Below are 22,546 nucleotides of genomic sequence, written 5' to 3' on the forward strand. Positions count from 1 at the left end.
TGAAAGTTCAGCTGTTGTCACTTCCTGTGAGCCCGAGCAGCTGCAGAGGAAAACGGGAGGAAAAAGTTTAGCTCGGACTTTTTGTCTGTGAATAACCTTCATGTGCAGAGTTTGCATTTTCCAGCTGAGGACGAGGAAGGTAAACAAAGGGCAAAGGTTTGGACCTATCACAGACGGTGACCATAGGGAGCCACACGTTACAGGGCTGCTGATTGGCTGAGGCGGGAGAGAAACCAGACGGTGCGAGAGGTGAAGCACTTCCCCCTCAGAAAGTTTCACCACTTCTTCAAAAAACAAGGAGCCTTTGACCCACAGAGAGAGAGAGAGTGTCTGTGAATATGCAACCTCACCTCCCATGCTGGGATCACTCCTCACCGGGGTCGTGTTGAACTGGATGTACTGTCTGACCAACTGGACTTTTTAATCTGCTGCAGGGGCCTGGCAGCCAGAGAAGAAGAAGAAGTCAGGGTGTGTCTTGCGCGGACATAAAAACAAACACACATATCTTTTATGGTGGTGTGAAGGTGACTTGGTTCGTTTCTTCCCGAGTGAAAGGACGGACAGAGAAAGTAGGCAGCACCATGCAGGGGAACGGAGGAGTGTACGCAGTGAAGAGGAGGAGGAAGCCCGTCCAGAAAAAGTAACTCTTAACCCTTTAGAAACGTATTCTTGTTTATGATACACTGTCCCTTGTTGTTGTTTGTGTGCTGGACGTTGTGTGCAGAGGTGTTTTTTTTAATACACAGTCTATGGTGCAGAGTGAAGTCAGACGACTTTGTGTTCAATCCTACCTGGTTTATCTGCAGTAAACATTTTATACTCAGCGTTTATGATGAGATGAACTTGAGTTTCCTTCATTATTGTCCACGTGTGTGGTCTGAATTATGAACTGAACTGCTGGTGTTGTTTTTCATACGTAGCTTGTCGGAGATTTCTGCTTTTAAGCCAGCAAGACATAATAATATAAAACATTATATATCTGTTCATTAACTCTGAGGCTAATATGTAATTTATATGACGATGTAGAAGAATCTCCATAGACTGAAGGCCCACCTCTCTGCCCCCACAAATAGCACTGGTGGCCTATTTATTACATTTTTATTGATATTGAACTTATTACGTGCACGAATTGCAGCATATTCAGCACTGGCCGAGTGTGAATCTGATACCATGAATGGTTCTCCAGAAATTCGTTTCACATACAAACAGACTGATGTTTGTGGAGTTATTGGTAGATTATATTATATTATTGTTTCCCAATAATCTTGCACTGCCTTGTCAGGATCAATGCTCAACACAATCAATCAATTACCATAATGATAATGAACACTGTAATATCAACTATTACTAGTGATTTCTACCAATTCACTGACGCTCCCCTCGTGTTTGCACTAACACATGAGTCAATGGGTTGTAGTTGTTATTGTTTGTGGTTATCTTTACTTTACTAGAAGTGCGTGTGCTGACAGGTGGGTAGTTCACCTGCAGCAATGTGAAGGCAATGACATCAGGGGAAGATGAAGTGATGATAGAGGTATTTATCATAGCTTTGGAACGTTAGATGTGTAAAGTAACTAAGTACAATTGCTCACTACATAAATACAACTTTGACGTACCTCTACCACCTCTAGTATTTCCATTTTATGTAACCGTTGGCTAGTTTTGGAGGGAACTGCTTCACTACATTCATCTAACACCTTCAGTTACTCTGCAGATCCAGATTATTGATTTGTACAAAATATAATTGACTTTATAGATAAACTATAGATGAAGTTACTCTGCAGTATTTAATATCATTACCAGAAAAATAAGATACATTTTTCCAAAATGGACTTCTTCACAGATGATGGAATAATAACAGTCTGTATTGTGTTTATCTCTTTGAAAACTGCACAAATTTGAGAATACTTTCACTTATTCACTCTTTTTAGTAACTAAAATATTTGTAGGCTACTTTTACTGAAATACGGTTTTGAAGAAGCAGAACCTTTCATTTACAACAGAGCATTTCTACAGTGAGGTATTACTGTTGCCCCTCATGGTGGCTGTGGAGGACATTATTCTCTATGTAAGGTCACAGCCATCAAATCAGCCAGTGGTGGTAGAGGCAGTCATATGAAAAACGTTTTTCAAGCTCTCAAAGATGAAGATTTGCTCTATTATAATTTTTTACATCATTTCAATAGTATTTATGAGATTGGGAATATTGTACAAAACAACAACAACAACAACACTTGAGAGAGCAGATCATATGGTGCTTTCAAAGTTACCTGAAGTCCCATTTCTCCCATGAAACCCAAAGTATCCAAACTTACCACTCCATTATTGGATTATCATTGTTAATTGTGTCATGAAAAGAACAATCCAAGTGCTGGAAGTGAAATGAGTAACAGCAATGGATGGACATACTGATTACTTTACCCCTCTGCTTTGACTGTTCACAAGCTCTGTAATGGTAAATGATCTGTATCACAGTGCTTTCCTACTTCCTACAGTTTTGCATTTCAACCATTCACACGCATTCATAACGTGCATCTATTACCAGCATTTATTTCAGCATCAATTTCTCTTATCATGCATCAATCACACACTATAGGGGCACAGACCTCAGACAAGAAAGTTTCAAATTTGCCATCTTGCCCAAAGACACTTTGACATGCAGAATGGGATCAAACCGCCAACTTTCTTCCTAGTGGACGGTCCGCTCTACCTCATTACCCACGGCTGGCCCAAGGGGAAAGCAAAGAGTGACACCATAACAAGCTACTTTACTGTTTTGGGCAACAAACTCTGAACTTCGAAACAACAACATTTGCTTCATCATGTCTTGCACCACATGTCATTATGACAACAACACTGTATGAAAGAGCAGTGTGACACGTTACCATTGAAGGAACAAACTATCTGCACACGTAACCTGACTCACCTGAGACTGGCACTTCTTGCCTCAGGGCAGTGATCACAGTGATCTCTGGCCAAAGGCTCGGTAAAGATGTGAGATAACAGTCACCATTCTTTAAAAAAAAATAAAATAAGGTTTGCACACTGACAGCTAATGCAAGTTGTGTGTCATTATTATTCAATTCAAGTCTTTTAGTTGGCAGTTAGAGATGTCTTGAGATGTGTGGCCTGCCGTCCAAAACCCAAAGAGATTCAGTTTACTATCATGTATGATCAAGAAAAGCATCAAGTCACGTAGGCCCTGTACACACCTGGTATTAACAAGTGGTTTTGTGAAGTGGACCGCTCTGGGTCACACCTGGCATTAAAAGGCGGCCCCACGTGTGTCTCGCGATCGGATCTCACCTCCCCGCTCTCTTCAAACAAACACATACGTCATTTCTGTTCATGAAGACGAAGAATTTTTTTTACCCAGTTTGAGTCGACGTGTGCGTCACTGCGTTTGTGTGTGTGTTGACATGAGCGTGCGAAAGAGAGGTAGAGAGACTAGTCGGGAGAGGCTGAATGAATCTCGTGCAGTTGTGCTGTGAAGAAAGCTTTGACCAATTAAATGGAAGTGTCAATCCTTATGTGGTGATCAGTGTTGATATTGTCCCATAGAAATCAACGAGAAGAGGAAATTAAAGTTTGATTAATCGTAAAACTACATCAGATGATGTCAGGTTGGTAGGAGGTCCTTCATAGGTGGCCCAGGACGGCTTCACGTTTACACTGCTAAAAGAATGTGGACACTCCGAATGTGGGCCGGTGTGATCGGTGTGGATCGGTTTCTGGTCTGAGTGCGTTCACACCTGTACTAGGAGCTGTCCACTTGTGATCGGATCACAAAAACCACATTTTAATACCAGATGTGTACAGGGCCATATTTTTTAAAGTTGGAATCAGCAAATATTTGACAATATATCTGTTGATGTCCTCATTGATTAATATGATCATTGTTGCAATCAGCTTGCATCATAGTCAAAGAAAACCCAACAAATTCAAATAACAATCAACTGTTGGCTAAAAATAATTAAAACGATAGATCAGTTAATAAAATATTTGCATATTGATCTTCTGTCAGTTCAGTGGATCAGTAAGTCATCTGTCAGTGTCTAGTTCCCAAAATACAGTCTGAAGCTGCATTTTTTTCGTTTTTAAGTTAAAAAACATGGAACCAATGCAATTGTTGTGATCCCACTGTGTTTTTGAGAGTTTCGTCTCTTCATTCCCAGCTGCTTTGTCCCCTCCTCTTCCCTCCGTCTCCTGTGTCAGTTCAGTGTGTATTGTCAGGGGAGGGATGGCACACAGGATGGCTGCATGTGCTGACATGTTGCAGAGGAACAGCCTTGTGATAATCTGTGGTAAAATGTGGCCAAGATCATCAGACTATAAAATAAATATAGTCAGAGTGTGTCATGTATTTATCTATTTATAGACAGATATGTCTCAACAACAATTTACACTCAGACGATCCTGTGCCCCAGAGGATGAATACTAACCTCCTGACTCCTCCATTAACTCTGACATTTGTGGTTGTCAGTGAAATGTCACAGCAACGATTGGGTGGATTGCCTTGACATTTGAAGGACTGTGGCTGAGGGGTAGAGTGGTCGTCCTCCAACCTGAAGGTCGGCGGTTCGATCCCCAGTATGACACATCTGCATGCCGAAGTGTCCTTGGGCAAGATGCTGAACCCTGAATGGCCCCCCCATAGAATAACAAAGTGCTGCGATTAGATGCACTGTATGAATGTGTGTGTGAATGGGTGACTGTAAAGCTGTATGTAAAGCTCTTTGAGTGGTCATCAAGACTAGAAAAGCGCTATATAAATACAAAACTATTTACCATTTACGTTCATGCCCCCCCTCTGCAGTTTTATAGTCTTTCCTAATAGCCTCTGACCGCATCACACCCTACTCAGTAACATTGAACCAATAACTATCAGCAAAATGTCCTTAAACAAACTGAATTCTGCATAAATATATTCCCTGCAACTTCTTTACTATCATAATTAACATTAGATTGTTAATTCTGATACATCAGTGCTTTAGCAATATTTTACTGTTGTAGATGTACTGTTGTTCTGTCGTTTTAACTACTACTACTGTATACAGCTAGCTATAATTGACAAACAATGACAAAAGTATAAATCGATAAATAAATACAGATTGCAATGATAATGTATTTTTCTGTATTTCTACATTTATTCATTCCTACGTTTATACATTTATATTATTTAGTCATTTTTTTATTTCTACATTTTTTCAGTTATTTCTACATTTATTTATTTAAGTAGTTTTGCATTTATTTTGGTTATGCATTTCTCTGTCCATACGTTAATAAGTTGGCAGATTTAATTAGGGAGGCCACTATATCCGGATTGGTTATAGTGGTGTGGTCAGATCTACTATTTCTGTCTTGATTTATGGTTAGGATTAGGTACCCAATACTCAGTATACTGAATATTTCTCGCTATGTATTCCACACATAATAAACGTTAAGGTGTGTGTGTGTGTGTGTGTGTGTGTGTGTGTGTGTGTGTGTGTGTGTGTGTGTGTGTGTGTGTGTGTGTGTGTGTGTGTGTGTTTGTGTGTGTGTTTGTGTGTGTGTGTGTGTGTGTGTGTGTGTGTGTGTGTGTGTGTGTGTGTGTGTGTGTGTGTGTGTGTGTGTGTGTGTGTGTGTGTGTGTGTGTGTGTGTGTGTGTGTGTGTGTGTGTGTGTGTGTGTGTGTGTGTGTGTGTGTGTGTGTGTGTGTCTTGTAATTTAAAAAAGTGTTTTCAGCCTGTGCTTGCTCTTCAAAGCATGTTGTTGAAGCTTTGTTTGATGTGGTTTAATTGGGACAATGTGTCTTGGAAAAGCAACACTTAGATCTTTTGTCTTCATGAACAGGAACAGTCAGTAGGAACCTTCCCACATCCACTCATGCAGAAGTTCAGATGTTGTAATTGAAGTTCTTTGCAGGATATGAAAAATGTGTCTTGAACCTAAAACACCCACAATTCCCCTGTGATCTGTGTTGTGATTGTCTAGAATAGCAGACGTGTCTTAGCAGGCAGTGCCACTGAACATAAACTCCTGTCTTGTTGTAGTGTGAAAACTCCACCGGTGAAGACCAATCCGTCCAAACGCCACCGGGACCGTCTGAATATAGAGCTGGACCGACTGACCGGCATGTTGCCTTTCTCTGAGGAGGTCAGAGGTCGCCTGGACAAACTGTCGGTGCTCCGGCTCAGTGTGGGATACCTCAAGCTTCAGAGCTACTTTCACGGTCAGTGACATTAATGTCTTAGTTTTCAATGCACACCCACATAGCTGTAGTAACTAAGAGTTACATAAACATAGAAAAGGTCATATGTAACGAAAGTGTGATTGTGTGTGTGAAGTGTTTAAACATGGTGCTCCACACATTTCTGTGGCTGAGCTCTGAGTGTTGGGGGCGTCAGAGCAGGAACTTGACACTGTGAATAATGAGTGGTATCCCTGCTGGGAGGGACACAGGAGAGTGTGCAGTGGGGCAGATGGAGCCTGGGCAGATGAAACATGAGACAGGCCCAGTGGAACAGTAGCTCCTTATTCTGAGGCTGATCAAATACACACCCACTCAAAGGTGGCATTTGGTTGCCTGTGTCGACAGGGCCCAGGATCCATCTACATGCAGGTACAGTTGTCTATTAAAAGTCTGGGCAAGCCTGGTAAAAGCTGCATAGTAAGATGATTTGTCAGGTGACAAGAAGTACAAACAACCCCATTATGCCTGTGAGCTAGTTAAGGCAGCCAACTAGAGCTGCGCTGATCCAATCATGTGACATACAGTACATCATGTGACATACCTCACTCTCCACAACCATCTATAATACACACCCACCTTATCAGGTGGTCTATTTGAGCAGCGAGACATTTCCCATCATTCCCTTTGCTCGCACTGCTGCTGCAGTATTGCTACATGTTGCTTCCGTCCCTCCAGCCCCCCAGCATCCACCTGTAGGCTCTGACGGGGGGGTTACAAGTATTTGCTCATCATTCCCATCATTCCTGTGTAATGATATGCGGGAGTGATTAAGTTAGAGCGTAGACGACAAACACTAATCCTGTTCTACTGTTGCAATAAACGTTTGAATGTGAGTTATCCGACTGAACTATGTTTTATTTGAAAATGCATCAACTCTTTTACGTATACACTTGACGCCTGGAGGTCAAGAGATGTTTGGAAACAATGGCTTAGCAATCAAAACCGCTTGCTGATTGGGTCTTTTCGGTCATGACGTAGCCTTGTGATTTGTCACGCTCCTATTACACAATTACATGAAACTATCAATCAATCAATCAAATTTTATTTGTATAGCCCATATTCACAAATCACAATTCGTCTCACTACTGGCATCAGCCTCGGCTACCAGTGTAGAATGCAACATTGATAACCAATTGTGGTGCTGACCCTGTTGTCGTTGCAAACAGCTGATGTAGAGTTAAATTCTGCATTTGAAAATGTTACAACTGTTTACATGTGTATTGATCAATATCAGTAATTTATCAATGTGTATGCCTTCTATGGCATTAGAAAGGAAGAGGAAACACTTGTTCATTACAACGCTTAGCATGTCTGAAATCTACTATTATCTATTTTGAGAAAATGCAAGAGAAAGGGACTATTCACTGCTTTTTTCATACTAAGATCGCATTGGAACAAGTCATGATCAGAAGCCTCTGTGGGATGATTAAATCCAGGTTTAAACCTAGACTTTAGGCCTAGTGGGTTGCACAAAAGCTGTGAAATGAACATTTGTGGGTTATTTTCACAAAAATATAGCATTTCAATGTATAAGATATGAATATAAAACTATTTTGTTTGCAGTGGTGTTTGAATCAATTGTGTGGATCAATCTGCAGCATACAATTTCGGGGGTCATAGCCAAAACACATCAATAGGGCAAAAGCAATCCAAAATTATTATTATTATGCAAGCTTGGTCAACATATGGAACAAAATTACGAGAAACCCAAAACATGGGGGTGTGGCTACGGATTTGACGGCAGAGTCCTGGAAGCCTTCCCTGTGTGTTTGTGCGTCTGTGGCTCTGCTATCAACCACCTGATCGCTGCTGTTGATGGAGAAGAAGGGGGCTGCAGACGGAGGAGGGAACGAAGCTCTGAAGCACAGTGGCACGACATGAGGGCTCCTGACAAGGCTGTGCAGATGGGAATGTTGGTGAATTGAAACGTTTGTACAACTAACACATCTAACAAAGTCATTTTTATCCGTCACAAACGAACTGACACTTTTATAAGTCTGACCAGAAATGGAAAGAGTGAGTGGATGTAGTGTAATGAGGGAAGAAGAGAAGTAGTTGTGAAAATGATGAAGTGAGGCTGCTTGAGCGCCTATCAGATGAAGACTGTGTCTACACCAGCACATTCTGCTGTTTGTATGTCATGCTGTGAACACGTTATCTCTTAACTTTGATGTCCGTCAGACCAACATCACACACTAGCTGTCGACGAGCACCCGTGTTGTCTCATGTAATGTTACCTAACTTAACCCTTCACCGTTGAAACAGGCATGAGTTGTTTCATGGGGTTAAAAGGGTTGAATTGACAACTTCTGCTCTTTTTGCTCGACAATCTATGGTGCAGATTAGAGTTAGAAAACTTTGTGTTCATCCTACCTGGATTATCTGGAATGAAGATATTAGAATTTTCTATAAATATGAAGAAAAAAAAATTGAATTTTCTTTATAACTTTTCATGTGTGTAGTTTATATGATGTAATGTTATTTTTCATACATTGAATGTCAAGTATTTCAGAGATCTGTTAAGAAACAGACAACATTTTCAGACCCAAGTTCACAATTTATAAAAAATAAATATTCAGCTCGATATAAAGCATTGCAGCAACAAAATTGTGGTGCTTTTATTATTTTTTAAGTGAAATAGAAAAACACAAAGTGATTCTATGAATGTTGTTGCCATGGCAGAGATCAGCAGCAACCGTCACAGGACTGTCCATCTGTGTCTGTCAGTCCCATATATTGGAATATAAACAATAAAGTTTTATGAATAAGCGCTGATTTTGACCCAGTTACCAACCACTGCTGTAGTTCACCTCAGGACGTAGAAGAATCTCGGTCTGCCCAGCCCCCAACAACTGCTACAAAGTACTGGTTGCCCGTTAATTCCAATTTTATTCTAATTGAACATATCCTGTGTCCAAATTGCACCAAACTTTGACCTTGACCTCTTCCTGGGACATTGATAATAAACATGCCATGTGCAATGAGAGACAAACGGTTTGAGAGAAATGTGTTCCAGATACAGACACACACTTGAGGATAGTAGGTATTGGACAAAATGGAGGGCTGAACAACTCACCACTATCACTGGTGTTGCTTAAAATGCTGTCAATTACGTGTTCATCAGGATGAAAGCCTTGTACTTTTCATTGTCTTTAGAGAGAAGACCTCTCTGTGGCCGCCTGGGCTTCTGCTGCTTCTCCAGCTAATCTTCCACAGCAGTTTCCTCCGATTGTGGAGGATGTTTTTTCAGGGCTGAATATTGCTTAAAGCCTTTTACGGCTGATGCTGAACACAAAAACGACTTTCATACCGTACTCACGCAATCGTTGATGTCTTCTTTATGTTGATAATTGAAGTCTTTGGCTGTTTTGAGTATGGTTTTCCATGGAGAAGAGGGAACGAGCACAGCGAGTGGCAGTCTTATATTGTGCCTTGTTGTTTTAGTTTGAGTGTAAGATGAAAAACAAACCCCTTGTCTGACTCTTAAACACTTCTCCGTTTGCGGTCACCCATTATGTGTCGCCTCCATATATATATATGTTGTTTTGATATCTTCTTATATTGTCCAGGTTTTGTAGTTTAAGTTTTGTACAGTTGAATTATAGTTTGTATATTGTGTTTTCTAAATTCAAGTATATTCTGTTTTGAGTGCTGTTTGCATCTTTTTTGCAACAGTTTGAAGAGGCCGTAAGGCGGTTCTTCATATAGGTGCGTGGTGGAGCCAGTGCGAGTGGTTAGTGACGTGCATGAAGAGTGGTGAGTGAGGGGTCTGTAGGAGTAGACTCAAACAAGTTTTGACCGTGAAATATACGTGAAATATACGTGACATTTATGTGGACTGTGCGTAAAATGTGAATGACATTTACGTGAAGAGGATGGGAAAGTGATATTTTGACGTCAGTGATAATAGATAAAGTGACATTGTCACCAGTATGGAATTAAGGCACGCCAATCATCGATAATGGATCGTTTGAACGGTGTTTCTGAACTCAGCTGGAAAGGAAAATAAAATCCATCACTTCAAGTGTAATCAGCCTCCTGGATTCGTTTAACGTTGGGTTACAACGGGATGGGGTCTGATGTTTGGACACGATTCAGCTGTGAGAAATTACTCCTAAGACACAAGCAAGTGACCATCGTATTGGAACTTAGTGGAACGGTCACTACAACAAGTATAAAATATACTTAAAATAGAAATATCCATTCAAAAATAACATTTCTAATCTGATATAACAGATATTGAACCTTCTTTCACTTGCATCTCACAACAATAAATCAGCTTTTTGGAAGGCCTCTGAAGACACTTCAGGTAGTTAAGTAAATGTAACTAACTGTAGTGTAGTACGTGTCCTCGGCTTCACTAGTTAACAAACGTTTTTCTTAAAACACGGTTGATATACAAACTTGCGCCTTCTACAGCAGCATACAACATTGTTTCATAATCTCTTAGCTTGTGGTCTACCGTGCACGGCCATGGTCGGGTCCCGTTCGTTAAACACGTCAACAAACGAACGTCAAGGTCACCAGTGTGGAAATTGCGATGCAACACGAGGGGCAACTTCCATCAAGTTGGACACACAAATTGTGCTCCGTTTATTAGCATCAAAAAACAATAACAAACAAGATGGCTTTTAACATCCCAGCATGCCCTTGGGTCTCAGACGTCACCACGTTCCCATCATGCCTCTGGATCCTGACGTCATCACGTCACCCGGCATGCCCCGGGGTCGACGTCATCGCCCTCGTAGGAGACTGACGCCGACTGTGCCTGTACTGAGCGTGAGGGTGAATTATGTCAGTCCCCTATTCACTACGAAATATTACATTAGTACTTGTTACAGACACAATGAGATTTCACGATTCTTGATACCTAATCCGATACCATGGGAAAAAAAAAACACAAAACATCTTTATAATAACCTGTGTTGTGTCATAAACTGCAGGAAGAACTTCTCTCCTGTCTGCAGGGGTGTGTGTTTGTGTGTCGGCTTATCTCTGTTGTGCTTCACTCAAACGATCACATTTATTTAATTATTAATGGATGATGTCGGATCATGAATCCGGATCGCTCTGGTCACTTTAACCCTGATGTGCTGGCTGTGGGTGTTACGTTACATCTCAGGTTGTGTGTGTTTTGGACCTTATTTGTGTTATGTGTTTAAATACGTGTCCCTATAACACTAGCAATAACAAGCACAAAGTAATCCTGTTCAGGTCCAAATAACTTTTGATCCGGAAATGTGGCCGGGTTAAAAAGCATGTTTCAATGATATTGAACATGCAATGTGTGTCTGCCCTACTTATGGTACTGTTAAAAAAACATGTCACTATGGTAACCACCAGACCTGGTGGTGCAGCCTGGGAATGATTTAGACCATGATGCTTTTAGAAGTATCTCTTCCTGTGACATCCCTTCTTGTCTCATACAGTTCACTGCTGAAGCACCTCTCTTCACCCTCTGTCTGTAATATTCCGTTTGACCTCTTGACCTGCCTCCCGAAAAGCTCAGTATGCTCTGATTGGTCAGCTGGCCCTCTCAGAATGTCACACCTCTTACCCTAAGACACTCCAATCAGCTGTCGCCACGGTAACTGTGACACCGGAGTTAAACCAATTGCAGTTAAATCAATTAGAGTCAAACTATTCAGACATGTTACATGTTACTGACTTTGAAACTTAACAGAGCTTTTACATTAACAAAAAGCTGTGACCTACTATAGGAAATGGGAAAAAGTAATAACATGAGCACTAGATCTGCACCACTGACTCGATGTGCACACAGAAGGTGCAGCAGTGTCAACAAACTCTTCATCACACGCTCGCCTTGTTTCCTGCTCTCAATCAGTCCCAGGTGATGCTGCGGCTGCACCACCAGGTTCGCTGGTTACCATAGTGATATTTTGTGTCACCATAGCAGCGCAGTCTAAACTTCTGACACCAGTGGGTTCGCCTTGTGTGGCTGGCGAGCGGACTATTCAGGTCTGCTTCCTGTGTTTGTTGATAACGAGGACTGAGAGAGGTTGCGGGCAAGGTCAGTGCTGCCATTAACTCGGCCTTCGGCTGCATTTTTTAAATCTGTGTCTCCTCTGCCGAGGCCTGAATACAGCAGTCTCTTGTTATAGATTAAAAATACCCAGCAGTATATTTTGTGTGTGTGTGTGTGTGTGTGTGTGTGTGTGTGTGTGTGTGTGTGTGTGTGTGTGTGTGTGTGTGTGTGTGTGTGTGTGTGTGTGTGTGTGTGTGTGTGTGTGTGTGTGTGTGTGTGTGTGTGTGTGTGTGTGTGTGTGTGTGTGTGTGTGTGTGTGTGTGTGTGTGTGTGTGTGTGTGTGTGTGTCCTACTGTGCTACCCAAACTTTCCTTGGGGCCCCTCACAGAGACCACACACCTCAGTGCTGACGACAAATGGTTGATGTTCATCGCTGTTACTCTGACTGAACATCCATTGTTTAGACTTACTGTAAGTAGCCTCGGACAAAAACAAGTCTTTGGACTTCTACAGAAATAAGTGTCAAGATCTCGAAGATAGACAAAGAAAAGTTTACATTTGATTGAAAACAGGTCAAATAATCTTGACTCAGTGCTTTCATATCGGATTTTTTGACTAATGGTGTTTTTTTTTCAAATATTATGATTGATATTCAGCAGAGTATCTCTACATTTTAGATGCAGATTTTTCATTTATACAACAACTGTTGTAATTAATGTATGTATGTTGGTCAGTCTCACTCTTAACTAGATGTGTGCTGAACAGAGGGTGACAGAGATGAGATGTTTTTATGTTGTTCAGGAGACTCAGTTTAAATCATTTAATGGCCATTCTGTCCAGTGTGTTTAGTCTTTCACATCTAATTCACGTGTTGCATATTGTGTTTAGTTCTCGGTGTCACTCTGAGCTTAATGCTCGGAGACATTTTGATGTATTACACCAATTTCAGTGGATCCCCTGAGTTGGTTTGTGTTCATGCAATAATAACAAACCCAGGATTCCTTCAGTCAGTCCTCTGGGTTTGTAGAAAGCTGCTCTTGACCGCGATGTCAGGGCAAATTCCTGGGTTTGTCGAGTGGAGACGAGACGCAGATCCAGTGGGTTTGTTTTAAAAAGGGGAGGGGGAGGGGAGGAGGTGGGAGGCGAGGGAAGTTTGTTAGCGTGCCACAGAGTCATTACTGTAAGGAAAGGAAAGGAGGCTTTGCTTAGCTGACTGAATGCCAGCGATCACAGATTAGATTATAAAAGAGTTTGCCAAAGCCTAAAAAAAAACACTTGTTTTTTGAACACAAAGGAAAATAGCTGTTCTGTCAAGTTTGATCGAAATAAAAGCGAATAATGTCTGTTGACCGGTTCATGGTTTTACTGACGAGCAGATTCTGAAATGTTTGTATTCCTTCACAGCTACATTGATGCTGTGCAGATGTTTATTCATGAAAAAAAGAACATGCTTTCATTTTCTGTGGGATTTCTGTTGCCACCTGTTGTCCAGCTAAAAGCTGCCTGTAGGACGTCACTGACACTTTGTCTGCTCCACAAATAAACCAGTGAAACGTAAGCAGGGATCTTACAAGTATTGGATACCCAACAGTGTTTTGCGTTTCCTTCACTCTAGCTGTGGAGGGGCTGTATGTGTGAATGCTTATGAACGAGCAAGTTTCTCTGTCCAGTCCCCTTGAACCTCAGAGGTTCATTTCTGAAAATGGCTTCTGAATAGACTATTATTATTATACTCATCAATACTCATTACCCCCCCCTTTTAGCTCTTTTTTGGTCTCCTCCAATCGCAAGGGAAAATATCTGACTCTTAGCAGCTAAATGTCTCAGACCGAGTGTGACACTCTTACTTTCTGCTGAGTATAGTGGACAGCTGCCTGCTCCGTCTGAAAATGACACTATAGCGAAGCAAAACATTGACGTTTCAGTAAAACCAAATCAGTGAGCTGATAGTGCCTGTTAGGTGATCATCCTTAGTTGGTTCATCCCAAGGTTTGTCATCTTCCACATCAGATCTAGTCATTTGATCTGAGAACATAACAGTGTTTCCAGTTTAAAGTGGAAACAAACCATATACCAACAGTCACCTTCTTTTAGGAGTTCCCTGCTGACATCCACATGGCTCGGGAAGATCTCCCGACGTCACTGTAAAATGTCTCCCAATGCTGCCAATGAAAGTCTGTTCACACAAATAGTTTCAAAAAGGCTTCTGCTGGACTTGCTTTGATTTGCGCTGCTACTTCAGAACAATGGAGGTGAATTTAGGTTGCGAGGCATCGAAATGTAGTAATTAAAACCGTTCTTAACAACGTGGTTCTATTTAATATAAACTAAAAGAATAGATACTACCATAGTAAAAGCAGTCCTGGGATCCTCCATGCTCAGTGATGGAAGATGTTCCTGTGTTTGCATCTGAAACAGCTTATATATTGTGTGCACAAGAGGATGACGTGTTGTGATTTTTGTACGCTGCAGCGGTGCTCTGGAAAAATGCGAGGCCTGCTCCTCTCGTGCCTGCAAACGGCAGAAATGGACAGACTGTGTCCCTGGATGGAGTCGGTTTCTCAGAGGGAGAACTCCTGCTTCAGGTGCGCTAACAAAACGCAGAGACAGTTCACATGAGTGCTGAAGTGTTTGTTCAGAATATGAAATGTGTATGCATTCTCATTATTTCCGCAGGCTCTGAACGGCTTCGTGCTGGTTGTGACGACTGATGGCACGATCTTCTACTCGTCCCCGACCATCCGGGACTTCCTGGGCTTCCATCAGGTTAAACTGTTACACTCAATACAGTGTAAATATAGTTCTGTGTACCGTACTGAAAGAAAACCCCAAGAAGTTAAACAAACTCTTCTCCTCTGTCATCAGTCGGATGTCTTCCATCAGAGTGTGTATGATCTCGTTCACGTGGATGACAGAGAGACGTTCAAGTGTCAGCTCCACTTTGCCCTCAACCCCAGCAAAGCTGACGGAGACATGATAGCAGAGGGTAAATATTTAATCAGCTGAGATTTAAAATCTTGAAAATCCTAGAAATGCATTCACTTTGGAATGGAAAACAAACGAGCGTGACTTTAATGACGTGACTTAAGAAGCTTTGGGAATGATATTTCTCCCTTTTCATCTTATAGACCAATAACAGAGAAAATAATCAGACTAATTGAAACGGAATTTTAAAATAGGTGTTAGTCTTCTGCTAGACAGTTATACCATAAGTGTGTGTTTAGAAATCTGAGTGCCGTTCGGACGGATACAGTGTTTGAGTAACAGATGCTGAAGAACCCAGAAGGCAGGCATGTTGGGATACCGTGTAGAGACATACCAGACATTTAAACTAAATATTGTGTCTCTGCAGGCGGACAGTCCAGCTCTCAGAACTTCTTGCCTCAGTACCTCCCTCCAGAGAACTCATCTTTCCTGGAGAGAAACTTCTGCTGCCGCGTTCGCTGCCTCCTGGACAACACCTCTGGATTCCTGGTAACACTATCAAAACATTTGTTCAGCAGGAGACTTCAGCCGTGCTATAATCTCTACCATGTTCCCCGTCTTAGTTTAGTGTTACCATGCCAATGTGCAAAGTAAAGCTGAGGCTGATGTCAGAATGTCATTATCTCAACTACTACTGGGTCATTAAATATAATTTTGACTGGATCATGGTGCTGGATGAAACGTGAAGGGATGTTGTTACAGTTCACCCTGAAGGGACCATGATTGTTTGCACCAAAGTAAAGTAGAGGGGCACTCTGACAGCGTATACCTCCCCCAAAACTGATGCCATATATATCTCGCCATATCAAAGCAGTGTTTCATTCATTATTATCTTGACCATGGCGGCCTGACAAGAGATCTCTAACTTGGTGTTTTGCTCTTGCTGAATTGTATAGCTGTGTTCAGGGCCATTGGCTGCGTGCTTGCATAGATTGAATTCATTCTGTGGGAAACAGTTTCATGGTAAGCTGTCCAGTAGTTTTTGCGTCATCCTGCTGACTAACAAACAAATCAAATGAAAACATACTAAAGCCATGATCAGACATTACCTCTGGGTAAACCCCAACAGAATTGGCTATGGAGTTTGCCTTTCACACGTGCACAACAAAGCGGGAGCCGGAGTGGGGTCTTGGTGGACATATGCGCTCAACTGTGGGCCAGTCTTGTTAGTTTGTATGTGTTTTAGGGTTTTCATACATGTGTTGATAGAAGTTATTACAGTGGAAGATGTCCCAGATGTATTAGCTGTGTGACTGTAAGACAGCCTATATTTATTCTTAAAACAAGGCAAAGGTCATACGGCAATAAATGAAAATGACTCAGATAGATTTTAACAGCTCAGATTTCTTCTCATCTGGATTTCGGTCGAGATTGTAAATAGAGGGAGCAACCTTTGCTTTAAACCACAGATGTCAACCTCATTTAGACACTAGAGGTCAAATCATGAAAACAATGAAATCACACAGGTTAAAGTTGTGAAAAACTTGGTTTAAGAGCCACATCACTCGGGATATAAATCCCATTGACTCGTACACTTATTGACATGCTTGTATACGTGACTGCATTTTTGTATGTAACTGTGTCTCCTCCACCCCAGGCTCTAAACTTCAGTGGGCGTCTCAAGTACCTGCACTTCCAGGGAAATGTCGGGGCCGATGGGACTGTGGTGCATCCTCAGCTCGCTCTGTTCGCCATCGCCACACCTCTGCAGTCCCCCTCGGTCATGGAGATCCGCACCAAGACCTTCATCTTCCAGACCAAACACAGAATGGACTTTGCTCCTATGAGCATTGACACAAGGTAGATCCTGGAGATTTTTGTTATTACTCTCCATATGTTGTCAAATGTCTCCTTCTCAAAAGGGACATTGAACCGGAGAGTGAAATTATTCCAATCCAGTCCAACATTTTCCACCTCTAACAGTCTGTCCTTTGTTCGCTCTATGTTTGTTTTCCTTTCAGGGGGAAGCTGGTGTTGGGTTATACGGAGGTAGAGTTGGTCACACCAAACTCTGGGTATCAGTTCATCCACGCTGCTGACATGATGTACTGTGCTGACAACCACCTCAAGAGTGAGTTACTGCCCTCATCTTTTCATCTCCGCATTGTTTTTTTCATAACTTACCTTATCATCAGCCTTATGTGCGTCTGTTGTCCACCTGCTCTGTCCTCAGTGATGAAAACCGGAGACAGTGGCTTCACGATCTTCAGGCTGCTGACTAAAACAGGACAGTGGCTGTGGGTTCAGGCCCAGGCTCGGGTAGTCTTCAAGAAAGGGAGACCAGACTTTATCATCGCTCGGCAGAAAGCCCTCACGTAAGCGCCGCACACTGATCTTCAAACACTGCTTTGTCAGAAATGCAGCAGACGAGCAGGATTAAAAAAAATCAGTGGCCATAAAGGGGCCGAAATTTACTCAATTTAGATTTTGTCAGGTTGTGCTCCCTCCACACGCTCACTTTACAATAAACACAAACACTACTCACAAGTAATTAGGCCCTAAGTAAGAAGCTGTAAGCTTTGTAACGTTGTGTTTGTTGGATTTGCTTCAGAGTTTATGAGACAGGTTTTTAAACACATTATAAAAGTCCAGCATTTTGCGTGCACTCACTTCACCTGCTACACACAACAAAAGACACGCACAGCCAGGACATCAGGGTTAAAGTGACCGGCTCGATCTAGATTCATGATCATTGATTATAACTTAATAAACGTGATCATCTGTTTGTGAAGAGCGACAGAGATGAGCACACACACACACCTGACAGTCAGAGCATTCATTTTATTCATTGATTTGGTTGTGTGGTTTATATAATTGTATATTTTCAATAATTAAGTTCATTGCTCTATGAAAAGATGTATTTGCATGCTTATGCTATTAAATTATCTTTATATCAGTGATATCATCAGTGGAATAATACGGATGACAATAATATGATTTATCGAGATTACTTCTTGGACAATATATCTTCCAACAAAATGTGTTGCTGTAACAGGACTATCTTTATATTTTTAAATATTGCATCATGTTTTCTTGCACAATTTACATAACAAATCATTTATTTTAATTCAAAGCTACTTACAATGAGGTTGAAAAATAAGGTTGCAATTTAGGAAATTTCTTTCATATCCAAGCAAAATTGGTATTGTACAATGAAATAAACTTGTGTAAATTTGTGTATATATAGTTACATATATAAATGTATATTTACATGTACAGCAAAAGTCCCATTGCATTTATTTCCTGTGTGTAGTGTCGATTGGATTGTGAAGTGTAGTATTAACCTTTGCTTGTCACTTCTCATTTTCTGTAGAAATGAAGAAGGAGAGGAACAAATGCGCCAGAGAAGACAGCAGCTCCCGTTCAACCTCGCCACCGGTGAAGGTGTCCTGTACGACGTTTCTCTGGACCCCATCTCCATCCCTGGTTCTCCTGACACCGGCACAGCAGGAACCTCTGAGCCCACAGCGGAGAAACCTCTGGACCCAGCCTCGATCCTGGGATCCCTTCATCGGCAGGACCGCTCTCTTTACACGCAGCCAGAGAATCCCAGTCCCCAGCTCCCATTCTTCTCCCAAACAGAGGACACTGATTGCGAACAACCCCAGCCGTCCCTGGAACAAGCCTTTCTGGACAGCCACGCTCTGCTCAGTGTGCCGGGTGAGAACCAGGCTTTGCAGAAGAGGTCCAGCACAGCAGACCTCGCATCAGAGGCCATGATTGAATCTTTGGAGCAGATTTTGGGAGATATCGGGGACGGAGGGATCGAGGGCCTTGAGGTGGAGGAGACCGAGCTGAGGGAGTGGGAGAAAACCCTCATCAGGATGAATAAAGAGAGGGAAGATACATCGAATGATCTGAATCACATCCTGGCTAATGATGTGTTCTCATATGTGGAGGAGGCTCTGAGGAGAGAGACTGGTGGACCCGCTGTCCAGGCTTCAGGTCAGATTGGGTGTCCTGTGTCTGGCATGATCAGCAGTTTATCCATTCAAGGTGAGCATCCTGGGTTGTCAAATATTGAGCCACAGTGGCAGCCAGTGACAGACATGGAATCTAATCAGACTGGGTTTGAAGAAGAAGCTCGGTTGGGAAATATTCCTGGTGGTGTTGGAGGGTACAGACTGAAAAGTGCTTCACAAGCTGTTGTTCAGGGAACGACAAGCACACTAACACCCAGTCAGTGTCGAATCACTCAGCAGGGACACTCCTCTTCTCTGTGGCCTCCAATCAGCAGCAATCACCACTGTGGCAATGAGATGATGTCAACACAGACACATTTGTCATGGCTTCCATCCACACAAAACACTAACACTATTCACAGCAGACTTCAATCTGGCTTGGAGGTGATGGACCAAAGTGAGCACTATTCTCTAAACCACTCCGGTTCACAGCAGACCTCCGTGGAGCTCCAGCCTCAGGACCCCGCAGAGTGGCAACAACAACGGCAGCTGTCGCAAAGTTTTCACAATCGCACACTTTCACATTCTTCACACGCACCAGGCAGCGTGAACTCAACAGCTCACCCACGAACACAGCGATTATCCGGCAGCTGCATGTATGAAAAAAGAGAAGGTCACATACCAAACAGTGCAACTGTACTCAGCAGACCGAACGGGCCCCTCCTGGGACCCGTGTGCACCAGAGGAGCCACACATGCTGCAGGGACCACCACAAACGCTTCGACCTTCACCCTGTCTCACCTCGGCATCAACCAGGGGATGATGTCCGGTCCCAACACAGATGTGGGCAACATCAGCATGGGTCACCTGAGTGGACACGAGGCACACGTAGGGACGCATCGACCGGAGTATCGCACTGAAAACGGATCATTACAGTCATCATTCTTCTGTTGGAACAGTGAAGCTCAGGTAAGATGAGTTTCAAGTGATTTATTTTGACTTTAGAAAAAAGGGGGAAGAAAAGTGATTGAGAATTTTAAACTTAAGTCGGGCTCAGATTTCAGGATGAGTGTTTCTCAGCTCTTTGTCCAGATGCTCATGATTTGTCTTGGGGAACAGTTTGTAAAGGCTCCTGACAGTTTGGATGAGCCTCTCCTGCACCTCAGCCATCCATCAAGTTGTAAAGTAAGAGGAGTAATGTGAGGGACTGACATTGGGAGCATGTCTGAGGCCTGAGTGGAAAAAAAACTCTCCAGGTTTCATCATCGATGCAAATGACGATCAACTGTTAGAAAATATCTGCTTTTTTATTCAAAAGAAAAGGTCTCATCTCATCTCATTTTCATCCGCTTATCCGGGGTCGGGTCGCGGGGGGAGCAGCTCAAGCAGGGGGCCCAAGACTTCCCTTTCCCGGGCCACATTGACCAACTCTGACGGGGGGATCCCACTTGCCGCTTGTACCCGTGATCTCGTCCTTTCGGTCATCACCCAGCCCTCATGACCATAGGTGAGGATAGGAACGAAGATCGACCGGTAGATCGAGAGCTTTGCCTTGCGGCTCAGCTCTCTTTTCGTTACAACGGTGCGGTAAAGCGAACGCAATACCGCCCCCGCTGCTCCGATTCTCCGGCCAATCTCACGCTCCATAGTACCCTCACTCGCGAACAAGACCCCAAGGTACTTGAACTCCTTCACTTGGGCTAAGGACTCATTTCCTACCCGGAGTAAGCAATCCATCGGTTTCCTGCTAAGAGTCATGGCCTCAGATTTAGCGGTGCTGATCCTCATCCCAGCCGCTTCACACTCGGCCACCAGCCGATCCAGTGAGTGCTGAAGGTCACAAGCCGATGATCCAATGAGGACCACGTCATCTGCAAAAAGCAGTGACGAGATCCTCAGACCACCGAACTGCAACCCCTCCCCACCACGACTACGCCTCGATATCCTGTCCATGTATATCACAAACAGGATTGGTGACAAGGCGCAGCCCTGGCGGAGACCAGCATCCACTGAGAACGAAACTGACTGGCTGCCGAGGACGCGAACACAGCTCTCGCTTTGGGAGTACAGGGATTGGATGGCCCTGAGGATAGACCCCCTTACCCCATACTCCCGCAGCACCTCCCACAGTTTCTCCCAGGGGACCCGGTCATACGCCTTCTCCAGATCCACAAAACACATGTAGACCGGATGGGCATACTCCCAGGCCCCCTCCAGGATCCTTGCGAGAGTGAAGAGCTGGTCCGTAGTTCCACGTCCGGGGCGAAAACCGCATTGTTCCTCTTCAATCTGAGGTTCGACGATCGGCCGAACCCTCCTTTACAGCACCTTGGAGTAGACTTTACCAGGGAGGCTGAGAAGTGTGATGCCCCGGTAATTGGCACACACTCTCTGGTCCCCCTTTTTGAACAGGGGAACCACCACCCCGGTTTGCCACTCCTTTGGCACTGTACCCGACTCCCACGCGATGTTGAATAGGCGTGTCAACCATGACAGCCCCTCAACACCCAGAGCCTTTAGCATTTCTGGCCGGATCTCATCAATCCCTGGGGCCTTGCCACTGCGGAGATGTTTGACCACCTCAGTGACCTCCACCAGGGAAATTGACGATGAAACACCATCAACCTCGAGCTCTGCCTCCAACATAGAGGGCGTGTTATTCGGATTCAGGAGTTCCTCAAAGTGTTCCTTCCAACGTCCGACAACCTCCTCAGTTAAGGTCAACAGAGTCCCATCCTTACTGTACACAGCTTGGATGGTTCCCCGTTTCCCCCTCCTGAGGTGCCGGATAGTCTTCCAGAAACACTTTGGTGCCGACCGAAAGTCCTTCTCCATGGCCTCTCCGAACTTCTCCCACACCCGCTGCTTAGCCTCCGACACGGCAGCAGCTGCAGCCCTTCGGGCCTGTCGGTACCCTGCAACCGAGTCAGGAGTCCACCAGGATATCATATCCCGGAAGGCCTCCTTCTTCAATCGGACGGCTTCCCTGACCACCGGTGTCCACCACGGTGTCCGAGGGTTACCGCCCCTTGAGGAGCCTAGGACCCTGAGGCCACAGCTAGCCGCCGCAGCTTCAGCAATGGAGGCTTTGAACACCGCCCACTCCGGCTCAATGCCCCCAACCTCCACAGGAATGCCAGAAAAATTCCGCCGGAGGTGTGAGTTGAAGATACCTAGGACGGGGGCCTCCTCCAGGCGTTCCCAGTTCACCCGCACTACTCGTTTGGGCTTACCAGGTCTATCCGGAAATTTCCCCCACACCCTGATCCAACTCACAACCAGATGGTGGTCGGTTGACAGTTCCGCCCCTCTCTTTACCCGAGTGTCCAAAACATGCGGCCTCAGATCAGATGACACGATCACAAAATCGATCATTGATCTTCGGCCTAGGGTACTCTGGTACCAGGTACACTTATGAGCACCCTTATGTTCGAACATGGTG

General features: G+C 43.6%; 1 protein-coding gene across 1 annotated transcript in view; it reads left to right on the forward strand.

The window, feature by feature from the left end:
- Nucleotides 1-96: 96 nt before the first annotated feature.
- Nucleotides 97-22,546, forward strand: part of LOC133975253 (aryl hydrocarbon receptor-like) — a 33,794-nt gene continuing 11,344 nt past the window's right edge. The window contains exons 1-10 of the mRNA XM_062413161.1: nt 97-640; nt 6,032-6,210; nt 14,690-14,802; nt 14,894-14,983; nt 15,083-15,203; nt 15,570-15,691; nt 16,800-17,002; nt 17,164-17,273; nt 17,376-17,517; nt 18,516-20,073. Of these exons, the coding sequence (XP_062269145.1) occupies nt 582-640; nt 6,032-6,210; nt 14,690-14,802; nt 14,894-14,983; nt 15,083-15,203; nt 15,570-15,691; nt 16,800-17,002; nt 17,164-17,273; nt 17,376-17,517; nt 18,516-20,073 (2,697 nt within the window). The 5' untranslated portion in view covers nt 97-581. The remainder of the gene's footprint in view (nt 641-6,031; nt 6,211-14,689; nt 14,803-14,893; nt 14,984-15,082; nt 15,204-15,569; nt 15,692-16,799; nt 17,003-17,163; nt 17,274-17,375; nt 17,518-18,515; nt 20,074-22,546) is intronic.

The sequence above is a fragment of the Platichthys flesus genome, chromosome 19, assembly GCF_949316205.1.
Source record: "Platichthys flesus chromosome 19, fPlaFle2.1, whole genome shotgun sequence".
Taxonomy (NCBI): domain Eukaryota; kingdom Metazoa; phylum Chordata; class Actinopteri; order Pleuronectiformes; family Pleuronectidae; genus Platichthys; species Platichthys flesus.